At 43.3% G+C, this 15,993-nt stretch overlaps 1 protein-coding gene across 2 annotated transcripts in view; it reads left to right on the forward strand.

Moving 5' to 3' along the window:
* The window catches only part of WASL (WASP like actin nucleation promoting factor), a 78,559-nt gene that overhangs the window by 26,258 nt on the left and 36,308 nt on the right, over window positions 1-15,993 (forward strand). For both annotated transcript variants that reach the window (XM_090042169.1, XM_090042170.1), the window contains exons 2-5: window positions 6,931-7,065; window positions 9,154-9,240; window positions 11,175-11,271; window positions 14,991-15,014. In XM_090042169.1, the coding sequence (XP_089898295.1) occupies window positions 6,931-7,065; window positions 9,154-9,240; window positions 11,175-11,271; window positions 14,991-15,014 (343 nt within the window). The remainder of the gene's footprint in view (window positions 1-6,930; window positions 7,066-9,153; window positions 9,241-11,174; window positions 11,272-14,990; window positions 15,015-15,993) is intronic.

The raw sequence follows: 15,993 nt of genomic DNA on the forward strand, positions 1-15,993 counted from the left end.
CATAGTCACTGTGTTTCCAATATAGCTGAATTCCCTTAAACAAAGTTAAAATTTATTTTCAGTAATTTTTAAAAAAAAGCATACTATTAAAGGTGTTCTGTGAGAAATTAATTTTTTAGTATGTTGTTGTTGTTTAGATTTGTACTCCATATCCAGAAGGGCTCTGAGTGGCTTATTTGGTTGTCAGATAATCAAATTGCCTGTTGTTTCATGCATCATGCTTTCAGCTGAATAAGAATAAAATTATAAATTCTCAAAGGCACACATGAATTTCTTTTTTTTTATAAATTGGAATTTTTCTTTTTAAACTAAAGACACAAATGGCTGATATTCAGGCCATGTACAGCAGTTATGTTTCTCCTGGGATAATCACTTCTCTCTTGGTAGAAATTGTGACATACATTCAGCGTCTCCTGAGGGAAACTTGCCCTGTCTGGGAGAAGGATCTTCCAGGGTGTCATATATCTTGCAAGAATGAATACTTGTATGTTCCTCTGTTGATCTGGTCCAGAAAGATGGAGGATCCCCACCTACTTCTCAGTCTGGGATCTGAGGACTGGGCTGGGAGCGTGGCCCAGCTGCTCAGGTCTGTTCTCCCTGCTGCTTCCTGCTTCTTCCCTATGCCAAGGATTGCTTGGAGACTAGGAGTGGAGCAGAGGAGTCTGCTCCCAACTCGTTCTCCAGACCCTGATCGAGGGAAAGCACTTACTGCAGAAAATGGCAAAACATTACAACAAATAAGCTGCTTGCCATCTTTAATTAAAAAAGAACATCAAATCACTGTTTGTGTCTAATGGTATTTTTAATCCTTACTTGAATTTTTTTTTAACTTCAGATGAACTCTAGTGTTGGCAGGGCATATCTAGTTAATTATCACATTTTAAAATTATTGAAAAATCCAATCATGGCAAATGATAAATAATTGATTAAACACCTTTTGTAAAAATTATTTTACCATACTTTTTTGTGTGCCATATTACCTCCCCACCCCCAATAAGTTAACTTTTTGTCTTGGGGAAGGTAGAATACTAGGCGGAGGGGAGATTTTTTCCACAGTTATGGCTGCATGGAGCAGGGACAGTATGTAATTTTCGACACATTCACTTGCAAAATACCTATGTAAAAGTTATGATTCAATATGAATATAGATTCCTGATCTGATCATGCACGCAACCAACTCTCCAAACCCAGCCACACTGGCCTGATCTCAAGTGCAGCCTGACCCTACACACAGGATCTGACAGCACACTGGTGGTTCCTAGTGCACCAGGCCACATCATCCAGCCTGCGGAGCTCCACACAGGTCTGGAAATTTGGCAGTAGGAATCAGCAAGTAATGGTGTCACTGCTCCCTGCAAGGAAACCTTAGGGAGAAGTCAGTCCCTGAGGAAAGGCAGTTTAGGGTCTTATAGGTTAAAGCCAGCACTTTCAATTGTGCCCAGAAAGCTATTGGAAATCAGTGCAGATTCTGAAGTACTAGATTAACATTCTTGTGGTAGTATTGTCTAGCTGTGGAGCTTATTGGAGGAGAAAAATGCAAATTTTTCCTTGCATTGGACTTGGCTGGATTTTCTGTAAGGTACCAAGGTTGTTAAGAGTTTTTTGCCACCACTGGTATACTGAAGAGGAGCAAGGCTCATATGGTTGAAGCTGACCAACATTAAGTTTGGGAGGTCGGGGGGTGTTAAGCAAAGGTCATACAAAGCCAACCTAAGAATGGGAAGTTTCCATCTTGCCCTTAAGGAGGTACTGACATTTGAACTAACTGTTAGATATCTGATCTTAATGAGGAATGGAAATTTGTCAATGAGACTGATACGAAAATTCTGGGAGTATTTGGCTGCCTCAAAATTCCTGACCCTTGTAAACCTGGTGAAACAAACTTCAGTATCGTCTGGGTGGGAATGAATGTGTTTTGTAGATAATCTTTGTGACCAGATTTGCCTGTCACTTTGGGGTGTGCTCATTTAGTAGGGGTACATTTCTGGGGTCTCTGTGATTCTATCAATGTGTTGCTTGTGTTACTTTTGTTTCTATATGGAGCTGTATCTGTCCCTTCCAATGGAGCTATCTTGCAGGACTGGGGCTCAGTGGGGCTGGGTTCCTCTAACCACTGAATCAGTCAAAATGCACGCAGGCGCGTACACACACACACTCTCTCTCTCTCTCTCTCTCTCTCTCTCTCTCTCTCTCTCTCTCTCTTCAGTATTGACAAGCTGGCACCCTCAAGTGCCTTGAATTCAGTTCATCCCTTATTTCAGCAGAACAATAATAAATGCGGTTAGACACTTTCAGCTGATACCCTCATGCGCCTCAAAACTCAGCACGTCCCAATCTCTTGTCACAATGGTCCTAGTACAGTGGCAGGCTGTTATTTCAGGTGGAGGGCCACTTACTGAGTTTTGGCAAGCCATCGAAGGCCACATGACAGGCAGCCAGGGACAGATAAATATTAATTTTCTAAAATTTGTAGGGGCCCTGCGGGCTGGATAGACTGGCCTAGCAGGCCACATTTTGCCCACCCCTGCTCTAGTAGTAACTCCGTTGATGAGCAGACCCCACTGTAGTATTGGGTATTACAGGGATCTTTGGCTTACGTAAAAGAAGCATTGCTGCAGAGCAAATGGGGAAGTCAAGGGGAAGGAAGAGTGAGGTTCAGAGAGAGAGTATAGCAACCAGCTTGACCATAAGAGTTATTTATTGCCAAGTATATGAAGTCATGATGACACCAGTAGTAATAGCGCTACAAGAGAGACCAATAAAACAGTTACAATGTTACATGGTTTCAGTTAGGTATTTGGGGAAGTCTAGCTCAAGTTTGATTAGCAAAAGCCCAGTTTAGAAAGCTGTTCCTGGAGTAAGAAAGCAAAAGTCAGGTTTAGAAAGTTGTGCCTGGAGCAAAAGAGTAAAAGTCAGGTTCCTGGAATCAGAGTGAGGGAGAGACAGAGAGTTGGGGTCTCACCACTCAGCGAAACTTGAACCAGTTGAGGGTCCCAGGTGTTTTTTGGAGCTTGCAGACAGGCAGAATTCTGAGCATGATCAATGGAGGGGTTCCAGGCAGAATGTGTTTTTTTTTTTAATTAAAATATATCTATATAGATATATTTTTGTGTGTGTGTGTGTGTGTGCATGTGTGTGAGTGTACACATCCTCTCTCATAGACTTCCATTGCATCTTTTCTTTTCCAAAGCACCTTAATAAACCTGTGCACCCGTTACAATAACTGCACCCACTCCCTTGCACCCACCCTCTTCCCTTCCCTAACCCAAAACACAGTCTTTTAGACCCTGCCCCAATTTGGTGTTTCCCTTCTCAGTTCATTCACAGTCCTATTCGCTGTCAGTGTCACTGTCGCTTCCACTGCTGCTGATCCTGTTGTTGTCTTCCTTGCCATCTTCAGGTCCAGTTGTGTCGCTGTCCCCTTCGTTCTCCCTGTCCACTTCCTTTCCCAGGGCAGGGCTTTGAACAGCCTGTGCCACATGTCCTTTTTCCAGGTGGAGTTGACTGCATCCTCTCTGTCCTCTCCCACCACTTTCTGGTAGTAGGACTGGAGTTCACTCAGAAACATTTTAACACAGTCTGTTTGCTTGAGCTTAATGTGGCTGTACATCAGGAGGTTCCTGCATTGCTACAGGGCGCTCCTGTTGTAGGACACAAACAGGTCGAAGCAGGTTGTCTGGGACCCCTGATGTTTTGTCGGGTGTTCGTATAGTGCCGCCTCCCTTGTCATCAGCCTGACTCCTGTCACTTCCTCAAGGAGCTGGCTTACCTTTTTCTACGCTCCCTTGGCATAGGGACAGAGCCAAAAGAGGTGGCTGATGGTCTCGTTCACACCTTGGCAACTTTCCCTAGGGCAGCTGGGTCTAGCCTCTCGTCTTGCTTTATACCTCCATGCCTTCTCTGGGAGTACACCATGAGCTATGAACTAGTTCAGGTCTCTGTGGTCTTTTCTTAGGTCTTTGTGAAAGATCCGGTCCCAGATGGCCTGGCAGTAATCATCGGGGAGCAGGTCCACGGTCGATAGCCCGTCTCTGTCTTTGACTGCCTTCTGTATCTTCCTGTGGTTGGACATGGTCTCTGGGCTTTCCTTCTGTAGCTCGTACTCACTGCACAAAATCCTCCAGCCCAGTAGAATCAGGGGTATTCCATGGTGCACGGTCTCTCTCTGGCTGGAGCATACACCCTCACAGGCTCAGGAGGTGACCTCTAAAATACTTGACAAGACAGGCTGTTTTGGTCTCTGGCCCAGTCACTAGCTTGCTGATCTGGCTTGTGTACCATGCCCACACGAACAGGTGGATGTCTGGCATCCTGTTGCCCCCGTTTCTCTTTGTATAGGGTCTTCCTTGCCACCGTCTCCATTTTGGATCCCCAGAAGAAGACGCACATGGTTCTCTGGATCCTACAGGTGACACACTTGGGTGCAGGGAAGACCAGTGCGGTGTACAGTAGCAACACCACTTTCATGAGTGCCACACGGACCCCGCCCACCCGCTTGGAGAGGCGACCCAAAAGGAGTGAAACTGGTGTAGCTTTTGGCTCCAAGCACCAGGACAGAAACTTGAGCTTGGATAGGAGTTTTTGTAGAGAACTAACAATGGCTCAAGGGAGAACACTCAGTGTGTTTCATAGTTTCTAGGGTCGGAAGGGACCTGAGCAGATCATCTAGTCCGACCCCCTGCCATGGGCAGGAAAGAATACTGGGGTCAAACCACCCCAGCAAGATGTTCATCTAACCTCCTCTTAAACACCCCCAGGGTAGGGGCCTGCACCACTTCTCTTGGAAGCTGGTTCCAGACCCTAGCCGCCCTGACCGTGAAGTAGCGCCTCCTGATATCTAACCTAAACCTACCCTCTGCCAGCTTGTGACTGTTATTCCTGGTCACTCCTGGTGGTGCTTGGGGGAACAGTGACTCCCCCAGTGCCTGCTGATCCCCCCTGACTAGTTTATAAATCCCCCCTGACTAATTTATAAGTAAACAATAGCTCATACACTGGATAATAGGAACCGATCACTCCTGACTGTGGGTGGCATTACTCTGAGGGGGCTCACAACAGACAGGAAGATTCAGTGTTTTGGGTACCAGTAAAGGAGTCATTACTAGAATTGGTCTGATAAATGCTGAGCTCTGGTGTGTGTAGACATGGGTTGATTAGCATTTGGAGCAGGGATCCCCCATCATGCAGTGCTCCCCTGCTTCTCTGCTTCCAGAATTCAGTGCGGTCCTTGCCTTGGAATCTGTTCTCCAGCCTGATGCTAATGAAGGTGCATTCCTGTCTCATCTCCCATTTAAATGAGTTGTCATCCAGTTCCATCTCCGATGCATATGAGACCAGGGGAGTTGCTTCACTCTTATCACCTTTGTCTGGAGGGCTTTAGATGCATCTCCCACTACATCTTCATTGTCTTTGTAAGTCCCTCCTCTAATCAGTTCTTGTTCAGGCAGAGGTGTGGAGGGGATGAGTCCTTTGTGAGTCAGGCAGGCTGTGTACTGTGCCAGGGTTCCCCAAGAACACAGAATTGAGAGGTAAGATCTTAACGATGAATGAAGATCTGTGGCCTGATGGCTATCAGGGTACTTAGCTTCCATTCAACCCAAAGTATATGTCCATCTCCGGCGGACAATCCTAGTCCACTGAGGGAGGCACATTGCCCTCCCACTCAGACAGCGGGTGGCCTTCTGTGCTTCCAGAGCCTCATCCTACTTTGACCTGAAGAATTGTAGGATGTTCCAACTTTGGCAACAGGCAGCCTCATGCGCCTCAGGAAGATCTTACTCCTATCCAATTCTCTTAATCAGCAGCCTTGGCACCTATGTAATGGTAGGTTCCAGTTGGCTAAGAAGGGAGAGATCATGTTGGGATCAGCTCCTCAGCGGAGAGATGTTTGCTTAAACGAGTATTTAATGCTGCTGTCCATAAGCTATTACTTCAATGGAAAATCAGAGCATGAGGAAAACTCACTACCACCTGTCTCCCAGTATCTTAAAGGCATAAGGCACTTTCTCAGTGAGTAGGCAGTCTGGGTTCTAGACATCCCTTAGCCTACTCGGGGGTTAGAGCCACTGTCTCATACTTCCTAGGAGAGCATCTTAACCACGAGGCCATGAGCTGGGTGGGACTGATAGCATTCTTTGTCACTTCTATTCAGAGTGCATCCATGTGCAGCCAAGAATACAAGATTTTGGGGGCAAGAAAGGGCAAGCAAGGGGGAGTTTGACTGTGCCCCAGTGTGGAAGCACTGGCCTGGAAGGGAGTGAGCCCTAGATTCTGTGTTCTGCCTTTAGTGTACTTCAGCATTTTATCCAGTGACCATTTAATGTGTTGTGGGAGCTTCCACAATACATAAGAATAAGTGGAATAGTGTGATGACTTGGATCCCTAAAATCTGCATAGATGTCATTTAGTTGTATTAGAGGTAGAATGGGATTTGGACCTTAAGTATACATTCTGGATCTGTCAGGTGTCTTCATTTTATGAGGTCTTGATTTGCCTATGGACTACTAAAGGAACCAGTTTGTGGAAGTCTTGAGTTTCTACACATTTGCAAAATCCCAATCTAACACTGTGTTTCTACCTAGCACTTGGGCTATTGAGGAGAAAGGTGGCTTATCCTTATAGTATAGCTACCCTCCTCAGTCACTCGAAGTTACAGGGTGGTCTTCTGAAGCTGGCATCTGACTAAATATTCTTAAGGTCTCAAAATCGTGTTATTTGAAAAAGAATATCTAAAGAACTTTGTCAAAACATATCTAAATAAAATAAAATGGGTGCCTTCTAATCTTTCCCATTCTGTGTGACCTTCCTGGAAATCATTAATTATGCTTGGTCTTCAGGACTAAACTGGTAGATATACATTTTACTAAAAGATGAAGTACATATGGCTTACTTTTAAACTTGAACTAATGACAACATTCTCTTCCTTTTCAGACAATGTCTTCAGCAGTTGTTCAAATATATGCAGCAGATCGCAATGCCATGTGGTCGAAGAGATGCTGTGGTATAGCTTGCCTTGTAAAAGACAATCCACAAAGGTCTTATTTTATCAGAATATATGACATCAAGGTGAGAAGCCCTTTCTTTCTTAAACTTTCTTTTTCTTAATTTGGTAAAATTCATTTCAATTTTGTATTGAATTTGGTTAAAGGTGTGTGAAACTGCCTTATGATTAATTGTTTAATAGTCCTCTATGATGCAAGTCAGCAATCTTTTACAAGCTGTGGGCTGGAACAAGCTTGCTGTGGTCCAGCATGGGCCGAGTGGCTTTGGCAACACATCAGCAAATGAGGTTTTCCCCTCACTCATTCTGGTGCAGGTGCAGCTCCCAGTTGCCTGACCCCACAACTGCTTCTCCCAGCCCCTTACCCCCTGGTTGCAGTATGAATGAAGCTTTCAGCCCCAGTGGCTGGCTTCACTGAGGACAGGCACCTGCAAACTGCATCTGTGTTGTTGACTCTTCTCCCTGATGTCCCCTCTTCCCACTGGCAGTGGCACAGCTGAAAGCTGCCTAGCCACAGCATAGCTCCTTACTGCCTAAGCACAGGCAGAGTTCTCTAGCTCCGTGGTTTGGATGTGCCCATGGCCAGGCCATGTGTAGCTGACCCCTGCTTTATGAAATTCATGCAGACATCATGCTTGCGTTTCTGACAGCATTATCAGGGAAATTTGAGGGTATACCCTGTATTCAAATATTGTAATTACCTGTGATTGCATAACTTAATATTTGGATTTAGACTATATAGAATAGTGCTAACTTTATATAAAGAACTACCATATTGACTAGAGGACTTGCTAACATTGGTGCAGTGTCACTAGTGTGCTGGGTCTAAGCAGCTGTGTAGAACAGTGGTTCTCAGCCTTTTTCATTTTGGGATTAAGTTGCCAAGATTGATGGCTTGTCCCTACCCACACCCCCCCGGCCCTGCCTCACCCAAAGTCCCCTGAACAAGAACCCCTCACCCCCCAGCCACAGGTTTCTGCTCCCCCCATACTGGTGCCCCTCACTCCTGAGTATGTGTGCGCGCGACACACACACACACACACACACACGACAGTCCCCGAGACTTCCTTCCCTTGCTCCGCACACACATATGCCCTCTAGACAGTCCCCCATACTTTCATTCCTTGCTCCCCATATGCTTATCTGTGTCCAGTGGCTGGGACTGCTCCCACAACCCAGCCTCGCTTAGTGCTGTCCATGTGCATCCGCACGCGCAGATGCATGTGCACCCACTGGCTGTAATTGTCCCAAGCAGCGCTTGCAGGCTGGAACACTGCCAACCTGTAAGGGCAATCCTACACTTTTGCATGTTTTTCTGGGACTTCCTCGTGACCCTTTCATATATTCTTGTGACTCACTTTTGGGTTGCAACCCACCAGTTGAGAAATGCTGGTGTAGAAAACATTGTAGATGTCACAAGCTAGGAATATCACCTTTGGTTTTTTCATACCTAGATAAGATAAATGTTATTATTGCACATGAAAAGTACAGGAAAAACAAAAATATCCTTTATGGCATAGGTAGCAGTACTGCAATATTCTCTATTCTACTGTATTAATTTTCAGTCTAGACATGGAGATGTTAAGTAAAACTCAGAAGTGCCCAAGTCTCATTGACAGAGGAAGCCTAAGTTCTACTCACTTTCAGTGAGACTTAGAAAATTGCCTAGCATTTTTCCTTTTGATACTGCAGTCTTGAAAAACTGTTCATTCAGCTGTTCCAAACGCTTTGAGGTAAAGTTTGATAGGCTTCTGTATGATAATTGCCAGTTGTTGCATGGACTAGACCTGAATTATCAGCCTGTTGATAACATTGGAAGTACCAACCCTTTGACCAAATCTCATCATTTGGATTTTGTTCTCTATTGTAGATTCCTAAAACTTAGAAAGGTATTGCTTATACAAAACATCTGGAAACTTGGGCAAATAGACAGCAACCATAAAAGTAGGTTGGCTTCCCAACAAGCTCAAATAATCTTTTGACTAGACTCTAAACTCTGTAGAGTAGACTTTCTTCAGAGCATGTGTGTGTATGTAGTGATTGACACAATACTATTGCAATTTTCCATTGGAATTTTTGGATGCTATTACAATACAAGCTAGTCCAGGGAGTTTACTAGTCTTTAACTTCTATAACTTTTTTTTCTTTTACAGGATGGGAAACTATTGTGGGAGCAGGAACTGTACAATAACTTTGTATATAACAGCCCTAGAGTTTTTTTTCATACCTTTGCTGGAGATGTAAGTCTTGATATTAATTGTGTAATACATTTAAACAATTTTATTTTTACTATTTTATTTTTCGTTAGCATATTTATTTTTCTTTAACAGTTGCTTCCCTTAATGTAACTTGTGTGAAAGACTCAGCTTTCATTGTATAAATTATTTTATAAAGTATAGTATTAGCTATATATTCTTTCTCACAGCTTGTGGTAAACTTAATTATAAGAGGGGATCTTCTGCTTTAGCATTGATTTTTCTTTCTAAAAATCAATGCTAAAGCAGAAGAAATACTAAAAGGGAAGAAAAATTAAGAGGCCATATCTTTACAGTTTTTCTTTGATTTAAAAAAAATCCAACACCAGTTACAGATGTCTTTTCATTGACATGAAGAAAATCATTTACAAGTGCTTAAGTGCAGCTTAAGATGGACTTCATGCAACTTAACCTAAACCTTAGTTCTTTCACGGTATATTCCTAGGATATTTAGTCTGGGTCCTCTCTACACATGCAGGTAAAGGTCTAATGGTGTCTAATGCATGATCCACAAAATTGCACCTCCTGCCATGCCACATGCACATGGCGGGGGCATGATTCCAGGATCGTGCATTAGATCCCATCACACCTCACCGCAGGTGCAGGGGGAGCCCACTTCCAGGCTGCCCCTGTACTGGCAAGAAGCAAGCTCCTATGGCCGGGAGCCCCCTCAGTGAAACCCAGCTGGGGGGCCCAGCTTTCCCAGGGGTTCATGAAACTGGCTGCCACAATCCCCAAGTCCTGGGGGCTTCACATGCAGTCCTGAGCTTGGGGGATGGCAGGAGCCACGATCTTCCAGCCCTGGGGATTTCACATACCCCTGAGACTGAAGGATCATGGGAGCTGAATTCATGCACCCTTGGGATAGCTGGGCCCCCCATCTGCTGGATCCCCTCACTCAGTGTCCACAGCTGTGGGACTCTGCTGCCAGGACCCAGAGTCGGCAGCTTCTGGGACTGAGAGTGTCCTTGGACTGCAAGACTCCCAGCCTTGGCTAGGCATAGTGCACCCATGCTGCTGTGAGCCCCATCAACAGAGTTCCCAGCTGCAGGGGAGACTCTGCTACATGTGCAAATTAAAGCAATCAGCTATAAAGTTGGTACACATGTCTGAGGTCTAACTTTATAGCTGGTTAGAGACTTTTATTGGGTAGTAGCTATTTTGCATATGTAGTTGGTCTCAAGGTAATTGTGCAATGAACCAGTTAGTTGTGGAGCACCTCTAATGTGTAGAGGTGGCCTCAGTTTAAGTAATTAGATTCTAGTAAGCAAAACATTCCCTAACACGAATATATAGATTTCATAGACATCAGGGCTGGAAGGGACTTAGGGAGATCATCGAGTCCAGCCCCCTGCCCAAAGGGCAGGAAGTTAGCTGGGGTCATAGGATCCCAGCAAGATAAGCATCCAGTTTGCTCTTGAAGGTGTTCAATGTAGGTGCTTGAACCACCTCCGCTGGCAGACTGTTCCAGACCTTGGGGGCTCGGACAGTAAAGAAATTCTTCCTTATGTCTAGCCTGAAACAGTCTTGCAGGAGTTTGTGACCGTTCGACCTAGTCATCCCTTGGGGCACTCTGGTGAACAGACATTCCCCCAGATCCTGGTGGTCACCCCTGATAAACTTATAGGTGGCCATCAGATCACCCCTGAGCCTACGCTTTTCCAGGCTAAAGAGTCCCGTGGCTCTCAGCCTATCATCGTAAGATCTGTTTTCCTGACCTCTGATCATGCACGTGGCGTATGTTCAACTTGCATACATATTTGCTTCTAAATTCTTCACATACCCCTCAAAGCAATGAGTTCCTAGCTTATTCCTTCAGAAACCAGTTTTCTTGGCCCTTAAATTCTGTAAAAAATAAAATAGTTAAGAGACTTGAACAGCTTTCATGTTCAATGGGGAATAAATTTGATGTATTTCAGACGTGTCAGGTTGGCCTTAATTTTGCTAATGAAGAAGAAGCTAAGATATTCCGAAAAACAGTAACAGATTTGCTTGGACGACGGCAAAGAAAATCTGGTAAATATTCAACCTACATTGAAGTATATGGGGGCAGGGTAGGAGGTTTATTAGCTTATTTAGAACTTACTGCTCTACTGAAGCTTCTTCCATTGGTGGGTGATCAGAAAATTATACTGTGTATTTTAAATTAAGTAGCACAAAAATTGGTACTCAGCATGAGTTTCTTCTGCACATAGTATTTGTAGATACAGGCAGGAAAAGGGAAAATAACTTTGTTACTAGGAGAAATTAGAAGTCTTCTGTAAACTCTGTCCAGATTAAACTAACCACCCTTTGCCTTCTGGGCCACTCAAGTACCTTGATTGTTTAATTTCAGAGAAAATGGATTGTAACAGCTTTTACAATGTGGTGTGTTTATAGTCTGTGTGAATGAATTATTGACATTTCTCCACTAAATACCGGATTAATGTCCTTTATTCACAATTCGTAATTTTAGCACAGGTGAAGAGCTGAAAACTTAGACTAAGATTTTGATCCTGCATTGTATTCCATGCAAGCACACCCCTATATTCACTGGGGTGTTGTGCACGTAAGCTGATGTAAGCCATGAGGTATTTATTCATTGAGGTGTTGTAGCCTAAATCACTTTCTCTAAGACTTCCTCTCTCCAGGGAGAGAAATTTTAATGGAACGTAGTGGATCTCCATCTTTAATGCCCTGCATTTTTCATTCTGTTTAAGAAGGTAATATAAGTAAGGCACCTCAGAACTCTCAATATTGTACTATTCAGGTATGGTTAGAAGGGAGGCTTTTGCACTATGCTGTCATGACATGTTCAGATGCTACTTAATAAAACTTTTGTTCGTTATGTAAAGGTTGCCCCAAATAAGGCTGTATGATAAAGAAATTGTTTCATATTGATACAGCTTTTAGTTGATTGGCTGAGTTCCTTTTTAATTCAGTTCTAGATATCCCTGTAACTTTTTTGCACAGAACTCATGAAGTTCCTTTATCAGACCACCAGATGGAGTTCTGCATTTATGTACCTCAGAGACAGTGTTACCTAATTTTTTACGCTTCAAATGAAAAGCTGTTGTAGCTCTGTACTCTCCTAAAAGCTATATAGTATGGGTTAATTTGCAGAATGATATGCTTATATAATGCTTTTGATGACCCTTACCTTGCTAACAGAAATAGTATATTGAGTTGCTCCTGGTACTACCTTTCACAAGGAAATCGTTACTCTGGATCTTTCACAATAAATTTTACCTTATTGCTACCTGACATTAGATGTCTGTACACGAACATGTAGGCTGCTCTGATGTGCTGTAATTCCAGTGCATTGTAACAAACTAGATTAATCAAGTCTGCTGAAGCATGTCAGTTAGCATGCTCCAGAAGCCTCCCGTCTCCTGTGTATCAGCATCCCTGCACTTCAAAATGGCAGCAGAGGCACTGTATCTAAAGCTCAATCGACAAGCTTTAGGTACAGTGCCCCCGCCACCATTTTGAAGTGCAGGGGTGCTGATGCATAAGATGCTCCAGGGGCTTTAATTGGAGCAGCTCTCAGGGTACGTCTGTGCCCCTGCTCCTGGAGCACATGTATAAACTCCCATAACTGGGCACATCTACACATGCACATTAATGCACACTAGATTATTTTAATGCATGTCAAAGTGCACAAAAAATGCATTTTCATTAATGTGCATTAAAAGAGGCTAATGAGCTTTTTTCTGGAGCTTTTACATGTGCTCTGGAGGTGGGGAGGGGGGTGATGCCTGAATTAGAACATCTCCGAAAGCCACTCTAAAGTGCTGCTGTGTCTCATGTATCAGCATCCCCATGCTTAAAAATGGCAGTGGGGGTGCTTGAACTAAAGCTCATTTTTTAAGCATGAGGACACTGACAGTGTCACACTGATTCACAAGATGCAGGAGGCTGCTAGAGTGTGGCATTTGACACAATCCAACAGACTCAATTAAGTGAATCAGAGCAGCCTTACTGCTCATGTATAGGCACCCTCACAATGGAAGTACAAAATTTAATGTGCATTGGCAACAGCACATAAATGAGCATATATAGATGCACCCCCTGTCTCCTCGCAGCTTCCAGGTAGCAACCTAAGCAGGAGCTGTCACCTTTTCTTTCTTCTTTCTTTGTTCACCTCTTCTAGATATGGTAAAACAAGATAAGGGTACCTCTTCTAGCACAGAGGTATCCAACAGTTGCAGCTGCTCCAAAAAAATCCTTATTGGCCAAGCCTGAAGTCGAGGAAGAAGAATAAAAGCCCCTAGAGTTCCTTAGAAGGGAAATCATAGCATAGACTAGACAGCATAGTAGGATGAGTGGGTGCAAGCAGACAGATGCATCCGCCTTTTCCTTGACTATACAGAGGAAAAGCCAAGCTAAGTGAAAGGAGGAGAAAACGAAATGGGAATATGTATGTCCCCTAATTAGGCACAGAACAAAAGCCTTAGATGCATGGATGTAAATGGGTAAACTAAAGGTATAGTGAAAGAATACTTTGCTCCTATCTTCTATTCCCACTGCCACTCCCAAACATTTGTTGGCATAAAGAGGAGGGATATTTTTCAAAAGGATTTTAGGTTTTAGCTGGGAAGTTTTTATTTTCATCTTATGGCCACACTGAAGCCTTGTCTCTCTCCCCTCTGCCCCCTGTTCACTTCCCTTATCAAACCATCTTCTGCATCAGACCTTCAAGTAATGGCTAATAGTCTGCACAACCCATTCTGGAGAGAATCAGCTGGACTGCAGGAGATAAGGCCATTTGAATGAGAGAATCTACCAATCCTCTGTCACCTATTGACAGCGCTCCAGAGCTTTTTTGATGTTTGTCTCCTGTTGTTCTACTGGAAAACAAGTAGCCATATAAAAGGGCTACATTTGAAAGTTGACACTTCAAATTCACATATTAATTTTCTAAAATATAAATTTCCAGAAGTGCTGAGCACATGCAGTGGCCAATGTCCTTATCTGAAGTGTATGCATCTGTATTTTTAATATTCAGGCTGTTTTCATTTTGATAATTATTAGTTTCAGGCTAATAAAACTTCAGAATGAAGGAGCCTGTGGCTTGAGGCAGAAAGATTAGGAAGTGAATGTACAAGTCCATTAATGCAATCGGTGAATCTTCCCACAGAATACCAAAAAAAAAAAAAAAAAAGAAGAAGAAATGAGCTGATCCCAAGTACTCCTCACATGTGTGCAGAGTGTGTGCAGAGCGTGAAATGCGTAAGATTGGTAGGAAAGCCAGTTTAAGTGTTTGAATTAAATATGACCACTAGCCCTTTTGCCTATCATTTAAAACCCTGTACTAGGTAATCAGATTGGCCCTAGACCAAGGGTAACCAAGACATGGCCTTCAGGCTGGATCTGGCCCATAGGGCTTCCCACAAGTTTGGGAATTTGGCAGCGGGCAAGTGGTGGCAGTACTGATTGCTTTGGCTCCTGAGGGGCTGCATGAGTTGAGCATCACTATCCTAAACTATTCATTTCCCTCTTTAGATGTGTGAAACGCTTCCACTTTTAAATTGCCTTCTAAAGTGGAATAGAAGTTTGGTATTTCTCCTTTTTTTGAACAAAGACTAATAACCACTAAATTATGACAAAATGTCCTCTTATGGACCATTTAATTTTAGTAGAATGAAATTCAAACATAAGTTTACATATAAATTTCTGAAGGTGCAGTTTATGAAGAAATGTTAATAATGTTCAAGATAGCGTAACTCTGAGCAATTTTTTTTTTCTTTGAACAGAAAAGAGACGGGACCCACCAAATGGTAAGTTTTGAATGCAGCCATTGCATTTTCTTTTTTCTTTACTCTTGCCTAATTGAAACATAACTGCCACCTGCAGCTTATGGCTTTCTTTTGGAGTCTGCATGAAACTTGGGGATAAGGGAATTTGCTGCTTGGTGCAATAAATACTGTGGAAGGTTTGTACATCTCCTTGAGATATTTTATGTTGTAAGTAGTGCAGGCGTTGAAGTCCCAGGTAAAAAGGGAGGGTTCCTGCTTTTGATCACAGGTGAACAGTTAAGCACCAAACCTAAATGTGGAGAAAAGGTGAGCAAATGAACAATTTGCTGCAAGATAAAAGGGGATGAGGATTTAGTGCATTTAAGTTGTTCCTTTGTCACTATCTGTGTACATGCTCTTATCCTTTGGCAAGTGAAAGCTGGCCTGTGGCAGTTTAGTCCTCAGTGTGGGGTTAGCTTTCATTTACTATGGAGTAAGCTTTTTATATGTTCATACTCTTAAGTAAAAGGGCTGAAAAGCCAGGCAATGAGGAGAGGAAACACTGCTAAAACAGCAAAGAGGAGAGTTTGGAATGGAAGTTGGAGAGATGTCCATGGGATGTTTTTTCCTAAATTTTCTTTAAAAGTAGACACAAGGAAGAAGCAGCAGTGGTGGAGACCCTGAAGATGTTGGAGACGTTCTAGGATGTTCCTTTTACAACCTTTCACTAGGTATCTGACTGAAACAGTTTAGTTTTGAAGTGCTCATGAAAGGAAAGATCCAAGAACTAGAAAAACACATTCAGCTCTTCTGTGAAGAAGTTGAGGACAGGAAACTACACATGCATTTCAGAGAAACCTGCTGAAAGAAGACCTGGTTGGCAAACCCGTACACTAGAAAAGTGATCCTTGGAAGTAAATGACTGCAAGTACAGGGCAAAAGAGGGAACTAATAAAAAAAAGAATGGTTAGTAGATATAGCCTGATAACAGAACCCTAAAGGAATAAGGCTGATTAAAAGC

The sequence above is a fragment of the Crocodylus siamensis genome, chromosome 4 (genome assembly GCF_052110815.1).
Source record: "Crocodylus siamensis isolate JL-2025a chromosome 4, ASM5211081v1, whole genome shotgun sequence".
Classification (NCBI taxonomy): Eukaryota; Metazoa; Chordata; order Crocodylia; family Crocodylidae; genus Crocodylus; species Crocodylus siamensis.